This window comes from Microtus oregoni, unplaced genomic scaffold (assembly GCF_018167655.1).
Source record: "Microtus oregoni isolate MIOR12 unplaced genomic scaffold, Mior012 000048F_ref0000485, whole genome shotgun sequence".
NCBI classification, from domain to species: domain Eukaryota; kingdom Metazoa; phylum Chordata; class Mammalia; order Rodentia; family Cricetidae; genus Microtus; species Microtus oregoni.
Genome location: NW_024543222.1, coordinates 18,190,610 through 18,202,003, shown reverse-complemented (window position 1 = coordinate 18,202,003; position 11,394 = coordinate 18,190,610). Strand labels below are relative to the sequence as shown.

Below are 11,394 nucleotides of genomic sequence, written 5' to 3'. Positions count from 1 at the left end.
GGGTTTTGTCCAAGACAGCCAGGGGTGGCTACAGGAGGTGCCATGGCCTTTGGCTTAAAGCTGGTGCCAACACTAATTCCTAAGGTCCCTTCTCCTTAAATGGGGAGGGAGCAAGCCCAGCAGGGCACATTCCAGTGACAGGCAGCCCTAGAGATGAATACCAGGGTGCTGCCTGCCCCTGTGACACGGGGAAAGTGTCACCTAGAGAATCGTGGGCTCCAACCTGTCAGCAAGGACCCTTAACGGGACTGTTAGGCTGTGGCGTTTTAGATTCCATAGGGCGGCAGTATTAGCCATGGGCAAGGTGGGGGTGGGGCTAGGCTGGCCTTGCACTGGCTCCAAGTCCTATAGAAACCAAAGCTTGAGGCTAGGACACCATTCCTGCCACCTCAAGGCCCAAAGCAGAAAGTGCTGGCTTCTCTTTGCTCTCTGTTTCTTTGGAAGGGTTTTGCTTCTCTGATGGATAGATTTACATGTTTAAAAAAACGATCAGGATCTGGAGCGGCCTAGGGAAGACGGGCAATGCAGGTAGACCACAAGCCCTGGCGGGGGCACAGCTGAAGCCAAGTCCAGTCGGGATGTGCTAGCTGTAGGGGATTGGAAAGGACCATGGGTCAGGATGGGTAATTTCCACAGGAAGAGAACAGTGAAAAGCAAACAGGTTACAGAGCCTGGCAACCTGTCCTGTTGGGAAAAAAAGCACCACTAGGGGGAGCCGGAGGTCCCAGAAGAGCTTTGCCCCCCCAGCTAACCCACAGTACAGCAGCATTCTTTAGCTGGGCCTGGTGGGTCAGGCCTTTAATCCCAGCTACTTGAGAGGCTGGAGCAGGACAAGTTAAAGGGCTAGCCTTGGATTCCTACTGAGACTGTCTCAAATAAAAGGTCAAACAAGGGCTAGGATCAGTAGGTAAGTGTTCTTTGCAGAATTGCTGACCCGAGTTCAAAGCCTGGAAGGGGAGAAGAGGACCCCTGAGGTAGGTGTGCTTCCACCATCTCACTCCCCCCACCACACACACACACACACGCGCGCATGCACGCACACACACACGCACTGGTGGCAGAGTTTGCTGAGCATGTGTAAGATTCTTCTCACCGATGCCTCAGTGCCAGCTCCTCTGTGGGATGGGAAAGGCTAGGGAGAAGTCATCTTGTAAGGCTGGCCTGGTGATGGTGGTCCTGGGGAGCGGGGCTTTCCTGTCACCTCGCCCTAACCTGGGCCCTGCTCCACTGCCACCTGCTGCCGACCAGAGGAACACCAGGAGAGACCAGTCCGTTGAGCTGCTTCCTTTATTAGAAACAAGTGGAACAATGCGTTTGGTATCTCTGCCCCCCACCCCCACCCCGGCAATGAACGCCCCCAGTACAGCCCAAAGAAAAGCCAAAACAAAAGTGAAGCCCTCTCCCTGGCCCCAGATGCAGCACGGGCTTGTCACTCAGTCAGTCTAAGTCAATGAGACTGTCCTAAATCTCCTTAGGTGAGTGTCTGGAGACTGGCTTGTGCTTTGCAGCAGGACAAGACAGGTCTCCTCCAGTTCCAGGGCAGGCCGACCACGCCACAGAGACACTCTAGTTCCCTTTCCTGACCTGAGAGTCTCTCTCTCTTAGGCTGTAGACAGGCCAATGAAAACTGTCCAGGGCTTTCAGGCCCCCATGTTGGTTTAATGCTGGTCATCTTTGTGGAGACAGAATTCAATACCACAAAGACACCTGCTTCAGAGTGCCAGCATGTAAGGAGGACAAATGGCAGAAAGAAGGGCAAGGCCTGAAATTTTCCATTAAAAAAAAAGTGTTAGTAGAGCTCGGTGTGAGTTAACCTTCAGACGCCAACAGCTCCAGACACAGGCACAATGGGGAGTGAGCCCCATGGAGGCCTCATCCAGGGTTAAGGCTTTTCTACCCAGCTCACTTCCTACAGACTGAAATTCATGGTAGAGCCAATCCAAAGGCAGGGAGGGAAGGTCTTCAGACAGGGAGGGCTGGGACCAGGCCCACAGAGGTCTTCTAACAGTGGCTGACTGAGACAGGTCAGCTTGGCAGCCCCAGGCCCTTGTTTGGTTCAAGCCAGCCACAGGGCTGCCATTCTTCTGAGACTGTGGAGCAGCTTTGACCCCCATGTCGGTGCTCTTCAGCCCCTGTTCCCATGAGGGTTGACAGTTTGGATAAAAACAAGACTTAAAAACAACCCTGAGCCAGCTCCTGCAGACCCAGGCAGGGCGCCCATCATGAGGCATCAGCAGAAGCAGAGCAAGTCACCTGGTTTTGGGGACAGAGTTGTTGCTGGCGGATCGGTTTCTTCCAGGGCAGCCCCTGGGACTCACTGTTTTGTTCCATGACCGGGGTCAATGAAACCAAAGCTCACTCCAGATTTGTATACCCCAAATCTCAGAGGCAATTTGAGCTGAGAGCTGGCTCCCAACTGATGAAGATGAAGAGAGGAGGCCTTTCCACATTCCAGGCCCGCCCAAGCAGGAAAGACTGGAGCGCTTTGTTCCTCAGGAGTATGGGCACTTAGAAAACACCACATCTGATGACTATGAGGCTGAGGGGAGCCCCTGCCTCTCTGACTCCTCCCATCTGTAGAACTCAGTGCACATTTTGCCAAGAGCAGCGGCTTCTTTGGTCTGAGTACCTTGGCGTCACAAGTCAGCCCCCTTCGCTGGCACTTGCAGTTCGCAGCACAGGACAGTGACAGGAAGAAAGGTCCTAGAGCCCTCTGAGGAGAACCCCACAGCAGAGCTTCTGCCCACAGCAGCAGTCTACGAAGCAGGCAGCATCCCAAGCACACATTCCCTTCAGCTAAGGAGATGCAGCGGTAGCTTCTGTAGAAGTCGCAGCCTGACGTAAACAACTGCTCGCCCGCAGAACAGCTTCAGTTCAGGGAACAAGGCTGAACCTGGCTCGTGGCTAAGGCTTCTTTCCCCTACAAGCTCCCCCCCCCACCCGCCCCCAAGATGCCAAGAGGTGAAAGAGTAAGGAAACCCCCACTACATATCATTTGGGGCTTTCTCCTAGAGCACAGGTTATAAGGAGCTGGATGTGGCCTGCTAACAGTACAGCCCAGTCCTCCTAGGCCACCTGGCTGAACCCCACTGTAGAATGCCCACATGGGCAGCCATGTGCTCAGGGGCTTGATCACTTTTGGAGGAGCTGGCAGCATCAATGATCATTGCCACCATAAAAACGCACACAACAGCACTGGTGGTAATCAGACAGTGGTGATGTGCCAAGTCTAGATCATCTCTAGTGACTGTTTCTTGCCGCCACTGTGGGCTGCACGTCCTGGAGACAGCGGATGGGTGCAAAGGCACAGGCAGGGGCTGGAGGGCCTGGGCATCACCACACTACCCCTGCTCAGCCTCCCTGGCATACTCTCTCTTTGCACCAAGATGACAGCTTGCACTGACATGGTCTCCACAAGATCCAGATACTATAAAGAGGTCCAAGGTCCCTTTGAAATAGCTGACCACCCTAGGTGGTGAAGATGAAGTCTCACAAGGAACGCGTGCCTGGAAAGTTGGCACAGCCGGCTCAAAAGCCTTTAAAATCACTTGGTCGGATCATCTACTACGGGAGAAGGTCCAGGAGGTGGAAGAGGGACTCGATTAAGGAAATCTGTTTCCATGATTGTCACCACTTCCTAGTCTCAGAATGCAGTAGTCTGGCCTCTTCCCAGGGCAGCCCACCCCAGGAGCTTGTCTTGCCATCCTGGAGACACAAGCCCTCTCCTGAGCTAGCAGCCCCTTCACCTTCCCTTCTTGTTCAAAGCCAGCCAGGCAGCCAGTTCCAAAGGGGGACCGGGTGAGGTTCCCTAGATCCCCTTTCTCCTGCTCCCCGAGAACAGTCACCTGCTTCTGAAGAAACAGTAACTGTGCCATACATGTCTGTCTGCCACTGTCCTTGGGCTCGAATTTTGCAGAATGACTGGATTCAGCTTCTTTTTTCATTAGAGACCAACATCCTTGTACATTTGGAACATGAAAGATATTTAAAATATTTATATATATATAATATATATACTTTTATTATTCACCCGTTAACTCCATAATATGCCAATCACGAGCTAGGTTCAGCAGTTACATTCCCTTGATCACGGCTGCACAAGGATGCTATTCACTGAAAACAGGGAGACCAGAAACATGGCCAAAGGTGACATCACGCAGCCTATGCCATTGCAATATAATTGTCAAGTTCGCTGGCGGTTTGATAAAGCCGGTTCAGTTCTGTTCTGTTTGCCAGAAATCTCACATTTGTGAAAGCTGGACCGACAAGTGGTGGGGTTCCGCTTCCTGGTCTGAATTCTCAGCACTGGCAACTGGTTACTGTAACACCAACCCAACCTAGGAGAGCCAACAGGGAAAGGTCATGTTGAGTTGACAATGTCAGTTGACAATGTTCCTCTCTCCCCGTCCTGTGATTCAGTCCCACCGAGCTCAGAGGAAAACGTCTGCTGTGGGAGAGCAGACGCTGTGCACAGGCTTTTGCCAGCCTTCGCTGGGTGCACACTTCTATCAGACCTTTAAAGGAAGGTAGCGGCGGCAACCTGAAGAACACTGCACCCGCGCACCCAGCTCATGGTGCGCTGAGGAGGTGGGGGATGAAGGGGCAGGAAAGGGCCACACTGAGACAAGAATGGCAGCCCAGGACAGGACACAGACCCTGACTGGCTAACTATGTGTGGTTCAGCTCATGAGTTCCTCAAAACCGTGGGCCTGATGGCGCAGGCCTGTGACTCCAGCTCCTCGACAACAGGAGGCAGGAGAACCTTAAGTGCAAAGTCTGAGGTTAAGGCCAGCCTGGGCAACTTAGTGAGATCCTGCACCCAAAGAAGAACAAAGTATGGTGTCACACCTTCAGTCCCAGCATTTGGGAGGCAAAGGCAGGTGGACTCTTTGACCAGTGAGTTCGAGGCCATCCTGGTCAATATGGCAAGTTCTAGGCTACCTAGTGAGACCCTGTCTCAAATTAAATACATACATACATACATGCATACATATATTTTTAAATTTAAGGAAGACTTGTCTCTGATGTATGAGCGGGCTCTTTGGAACCTATCCCTCATGGTGGGATGCCTTGCCCAGCCTTGATGCTAGGAGGAGGAGCTTGGTTCTGCCTCAAAGTGATAATGCCATGCTTTGTTGACGCCCATGGGAGGCCTTACCTCTTCTGAATGGAGCAAGAGTGGATGGGGAGGTGGGAATGGGAGGAAAGGAGGGAGAGGAAACTGGCTGGTGTGTAAAATAAATAAATTAAAAAAAGAAAGAAAGAATGAATGAAAGAAAACAAATAAAGAAAAGGAAAAAAAATTCAAGGCACACAGTTATCTAACATACGTGAGGCTTTAGGTTCAACTCCAGGACCAGTAAACAACAAAAACGACAGCATCAGATGCCCTGCCCCAACAGACAGGAAGAGAGGCTCCTTGCCTGTCCACCCTCACCAGCTGGCCTGGTCATCAGATGGACCTGACTTTTCAAGGCCTAAGCACCAACTGGAGGCCTAGACAGACGCAGTATTTTTGTGCTGTTTTATAATGCTGGAGCCGCCGGCTGTGACATACATACCTTCTCAGCCCCCATGCTAGGGCACTTCCAATTGTACAGATAATACTGCAGGTTGCCATCCCCTATGCCAAACTTAAGCTTCTCCAGGAATGTTTTGTTCTCCATGAGATCCAGTGCATTGAACACGTCGAACCCTTTCTGCAGGGTAGCAAGGAGAAATGACAAGAGGTGAGGCCAGGAAGGCTGCTTCCCCCCTTTCCCCTGCTGTCCAACAGGCAGCCAGCCATAAGGCATTTCCTTTGGAGGCTCCAGCTACATCCTGGTCAGCAAACTCCAGTTAGCACTGAGGTCTCCAGATGTATTAACTTCCAAGACCGTCCTCAGGTCACTCACAGGCCCTTCTTCCTCAGTGTCTCTCTGAGAGGATCAAAACTTGAGCCTGCTCCTCCCCAAAGAGTCAGCTCCTATCGGCTTCCTAACTCTATGGCCACTCAGCTCCCAGCTTCGACATGCATTATAGGCTGCCTGACTGTGACAAGGACACTTCTAAAATCTCACCAACTTATCTGTTCTCATGGAGAAGGACTGGCCTGCCTACAGAGGCTGGCCTAGGTCCAAGTAGGCATAGGAACCTTGAGAAGAAGAGCAAGAAGACCGCCTCCGCCTTCCAGCCAGCCACTGCAATCATTCACCAGGGCAGAGCCCAGGCTCCCCTCCCATGCTGCAGAACCAAAAGAACCCTAACCCTGAAGCTGGCTGCTGAGTCAGCTCCCCAACAAGGAGTTCAGTGATTCTGACCTCTTCTAGACTGGAGTGTGTGGCTGAGAGCTGCTGGGACTCTGAGAGCGGGGACTAAGGAAGCTCAAGGCCTCCCAGCCCATGGGTAGCAAACTCCTGAGCCATATTCACTCAAGTTTCCCCAGACCTCTGGTCTGGTCTACTCCTTACCATTTTGGCTAGAACAAGGGCGTCGCTCATAAGGTCTAGAAGAGGGGTCTGGGTGTGGACGTTGTAGAAGGAGTAAGCAGCTTTTAGACTCTTGTGGGTTGGATGGTTCATGATGGTGGAGGGAAGCGTATAAAAGCTCAGGAAATCAGTCACCTCACCGTTCGCATTCTGAAGGAAAGATGAAATAAACAGGCATTATCACACATGCAGACAACAGGCAGGCAGCCCAGTGACCGTCTGACTCTCACTCCATTTTCCTTTTCCTTTTCCTTTTCCTTTTCCTTCCTTCCTTCCTTCCTTCCTTCCTTCCTTCTCCTCATTGTCTTTTTTTGTTTGTTTGTCTGTTTTTTTGAGACAGGTTTCTCCGGGTAGCTTTAGGGGTCTGCCCTGGAACTCACTCTATAGACCAAGCTGCACAGAGATCCGCCTACCTCAGTCTCCCTAGTGCTGGGAGTAAAGGCGTGCGCCACCACCGCCCGGCTCTCTCACCCCATTTTCAGGCAGCTGAAGGGGTGAACACTGCATGTGCGACAAGAGGCTAAGGGCTCTCGAGGACAACCAGGCTGGACTGTGGGCTAAGAAACTCTGCTGGGCATGGCCAGGAATTTCTTCATGTGGCTGGCATTCTCAGACTTCGGCTTCAGTGTCTGGACAACACTAGCTCGCCTGGTTAGGAGGTGTGGTGCTCTCTATTCTGTATTGTGCAGAGGTGGGGGATCAGAGGGATCTTTCAACAAATGTAAACTATGACCCCGGTTTGTTGAGGACCAAAGACTTCAGGAAGCCTAACATGGTGATACCAGCTCTCTGGGAACCCAGCTGTTTCTCTGGGATTGGATGGCGAACTCACCTCTACCACGAAAGTGTCAATGATGTTTTCTTGGGGGTAGAACCAGTGCTCCACCTCCTCCTGGCTCATGACCGGTGTGAGGTGGAACTGCTTCAAGTACCTGGTGAGCAGCTGGTGCACCACTGGAATGTCCTTCTTCTCCATTGGTCGTAGCCCAGCTGTCTTGGGGGTCTGGAAGGAGGACAGAAAAGATGGCATCAGATGTGCCTATCAGCCTGGACCTGCCCACAGAGGCCTTCAAGAGCAAAACCCAGGCCATCCTCAGCATCACCCCTAGACCTTAGAGTACCCAGACTCAGCCTACCTCTGGGAATCTAGCTCATTCTTCCCTCCTTGGCAGAGCTAATGTTGGGGCAGAGCCAGTGACATTTGTTTCTATCTATGTGGGTCTAGTCTACCCTAAGAAAATACAGGCCTCCCTCCCTTCCTTGTGTCCCTCTCTACAAAGCATATGACCTGCTACCCTAGGGCCAATCGAATTCAGTGGAAGGAAATCACATGATCCTGCGGAACAAGTCCTAGGGCTAACAGACTATCACCAGAGGCTCAGGCCACACAAGAGTGCTGGTCCAAACTGAAAATAGCAGAGTCACAAATGATACATGCCTGTCACTGCCTGATACAACCAGGACAGGGACCACTTTACAACTTCAGTGTGGAGCTGGGGAGATGGTGAGTGGGTAAAAGTGCTTACTGTGTAAGTGTGAGGACCTGAGTTCAAATCCCCACAACCCAAGTAAAAGCCAGATGCAATAGTGTAAGCACCTAATGCTCCTCCAGGGAGAAAAGAGGCAGAGACAGCTGGAATGCAGAGTAACTTGGGCCAGTTAGCCTGGGGTCCACAGGCTAACATAAAGAGACCCTACCGTAAGACAAAGCAGAAGGCAGAGAACAACACTGGAGATTGTTTAGACACACAAATGCATGTGCACAAAACTTCAGTCTGGACCTCTACCCTTCAGATTTCCTTGATAATCTTGATCTCTCTAGGAAATGTCTGCTGACCTCATTCACCACGGCTGTCCCCACAGTGACCTCTCAAACCCTGAAATATAACCACATTGGGTTTCTTACCCAAATATAGGGAGATCTACATACTCTTTTGGATCCCAGAACACCTGAATATGGCTCTCTACCTGCCTAGGATGAGGGAGAGTTGACAGCATGACATGGGAGAAGACGAGAAGACATCGCCTACAGCCCTAACTTTTTTTCCCAATCTTTCCTTTCTCTCCTTCCTCCCTTCTTTCCTTCCTTCCTTCCTTCCTTTCCTTCCTTCTCTTCTCCTCTTCTTCTTCTTCTTCTTCTTCTTCTTCTTCTTCTTCTTCTCTCTCTCTCTCTCTCTCTCTCTCTCTCTCTCTCTCTCTCTCTCTCTTTTGAGACAGGGTCTCATGTAGCCCAGGCTGGCCTTATACCAAGACTGGCCTTGAATTCCTCACCTTCCTCTTCCTGACTACTGGGATCACAGGCACAAAATACCACACTCAGCTTTCCAAATCTGTTTTGGCAATATGTACTACGACGTAGCACTCTCTCAAGACAGGACAATGAACCTAATGCAGTATGAGACTAAACCAAGGCGAGAAAGCCCATGTACAGATCAACTGATTCAACCTAGCAGATGTTTGAGCAGCAAGCACTCTTTGTGGATTGACAGGCACCTGGATGTGCTCTGAGGCCAGGTCACAGCTCAGTCCTGAAAGCAGGCATGACTAGAGAATGAGACACCCATTTCTTTGGGAAAGTAGGCAGACTGAGATCAGAACCGAAGACCTGGTTACTCCAGGCTGTGCAATCCCTCTGAGCCATTCTGGGTGTTGGGGAGGGAGCAGAAATCTGGGTTCTTGCTGGGGTGGTGGTGGCACATGCCGTTAATCCCAGTCAACAGGGATGCTAAGCCAGGCAGAGATTTGGGAAAACCAAGAAAATGAAATAAAAATAACCCTTGTAGGCAGTGAAACCCAAGAAGCTGGTGACCAGGGGCTCCCCAAATCCCCACGCCTGCCCCCCCAGCCCCCCCAGCCCCACGCCTGCCCACCACCCAAGCCCCACTGGCCTCCGGCAGTCGGTACAGCTTCATGGTACGCTGCATGGTCATGTTTCTGCTCAGGTGGGAGAACTTCACTTCAATCAGTTTCCGAGGGTTTAGAGACCGATGCCAGTACCTGTAGGGACACAAATGTCCTGTCTGACCTCAGAGGACTCTGGCCGGTCCCGCTAATTAGGAGGACAAGGGCAGGGGACCTCCAGATGGCAAGCAGGTGTCATGAGTCCCTTTTTGGAGGCACAGGCTCAGCTTTCTCCAGTGGTCAGGGCTGCCAAGGGCCCTCCAAGAACTTTTCCTCCCTAGTTTTCCATTTCAAAAGCCATTCTCCTGTAGAGCAGCTGTCTGGGGAGCACAAGCAGCTCAGGAACCAGGTCAGAGAAGATTGGCAGATGTGGCCATCCTCTCCTCAGCCTCTTCTCTATTCACCTGGGGTTATTAATTTTGCGGTTCTCTAGGCAGAGATTATTCTATTGTTTCAAGCAATTTTCCAAGGTGGAGGTTGTCCTTAGATCACACAGGGATCAGACAAGCTCCCTCTGATCCACAAAATATTCATAAATGAAGCCAAATACTTAAAACTTAAAGACATTTTCTGTAAAAACCCAGGTTTGGCCTCATCCTTAAAAACAAAACCGGTGGCAATCCGATTTGAGAATTTCTTTCCAGTTGGTCTGAACCACACCCTCCCCCACATTCCCAAAATGTTCTCCACCTGGCTCCTGCTAGTCACCCAGACACCCACAACCCACTGAGCAGGCACAGAGCAGGGCAATGCCGTGTCTCAGTGACATTACTCTCTGCTAGAGCCAGGCACCTGCATTCCCAAGACCCACAGGAAGCAATTTTTACCTGCAGGTGCCAACAGGCTTTGGCAATACCACTCCCGCGGTGTAAACAGCTTGGAAAATGCCCTCCAGATGGACCCGTCGGGTTATCTCGCGGATCAAGACTGGAGCCACCCTCTTGGAGCGCAGCTTCTTGTGGACGCACAGGAAGTTAATTTCCACCATCTTCTTCTCTCTGAAGGAGGCAAAATGCTGGCTGCCAAGGCGTTCCCCACGACGTGGTAGGAGAACCCTTCAGCGGAGCCACACCTGCAGGGAGCACTTTGCTGTCATCTGCACCAGCAGTGACTGGGGATCCCACCCACTACCGCTTTCCAGCTTGCCTCGCATCCTCCGCTTCAGAGGGGAAGAGGGAAGCCTGCGATTGCCTTTATCTGAAGGCAGCACGAGCTCTCCCCGTGGAATCCCTGAGTGGGCTGCAGAGTCCCACCTGTAGCAGACACCCAAGTAGCATTAAGAAACCCCAGAGTAAATCAAGGCTAATCTAGGTCTGAGACAAGGTTGATCTTGAACTCTCTAAGTAACTCAGGCCAGCCTCGAGTCATCGCCCCTCCTTCCCCTACCACCCAAGACACAGTTTAGACTAGAGGTTTGTACCAATACTGACGGATACTCTAAGATTTTGATTCCCACAAGAATCACCATACAGCCTGCAGACCCAGGAGATTGCAGCGGATGACAGTGAGCCCATCTCAATCTGGGTCACACTGGCTCCTGCCCATTTCTGAAGCTGTCAAGTGTCTCACCATGTGACTGGGGCAGGGATGGCCTTAGCATAGGTCACAGACAAGGCTACTGTTTGATTGGGGGGGCTTCACCCCAGCCCCCTGGCATCCACCTTGAAATGTTGGGTGGAAAGTTCCATTTCAAAGCTCCCTCCCCTGGGAGTTTTGCTTCAGTACAAACTCCACCTCCGAGAAAGTCCACCAAGAGTGGTCAAGACCACTCCCACAGGCTATTTAAATTACCCCCCAGAATGAATAAGTGGTCTACCAGTTTCCATGGTCGTTCTGGTTCTCCTTTCCTCCCTCCGTGTTCTCCCGTGGAGCCACCCGGGAGTGTTGGCATTCATTAAACCTGGGCATCTTCTAATTTGGTCTGATCTGGTTTGATTTGGATTATTGCATTGGAGGAGAGGTTTGTCAGCTAAGAAAAAATACTTAACAGCTAGCTACCAGCTACAACTCAGAGAGTCTCACTATG

The 11,394-nt window shown here is 51.5% G+C and overlaps 1 protein-coding gene across 1 annotated transcript in view; it reads right to left on the bottom strand.

The window, feature by feature from the left end:
* Window positions 1-3,962: 3,962 nt before the first annotated feature.
* Nmt1 (N-myristoyltransferase 1) overlaps window positions 3,963-11,394 on the bottom strand; it is a 37,301-nt gene continuing 29,869 nt past the window's right edge. The window contains exons 7-12 of the mRNA XM_041635832.1: window positions 10,196-10,366; window positions 9,356-9,464; window positions 7,300-7,470; window positions 6,450-6,617; window positions 5,562-5,699; window positions 3,963-4,337 (exon numbers count right to left, since the gene is read on the bottom strand). Of these exons, the coding sequence (XP_041491766.1) occupies window positions 4,317-4,337; window positions 5,562-5,699; window positions 6,450-6,617; window positions 7,300-7,470; window positions 9,356-9,464; window positions 10,196-10,366 (778 nt within the window). The 3' untranslated portion in view covers window positions 3,963-4,316. The remainder of the gene's footprint in view (window positions 4,338-5,561; window positions 5,700-6,449; window positions 6,618-7,299; window positions 7,471-9,355; window positions 9,465-10,195; window positions 10,367-11,394) is intronic.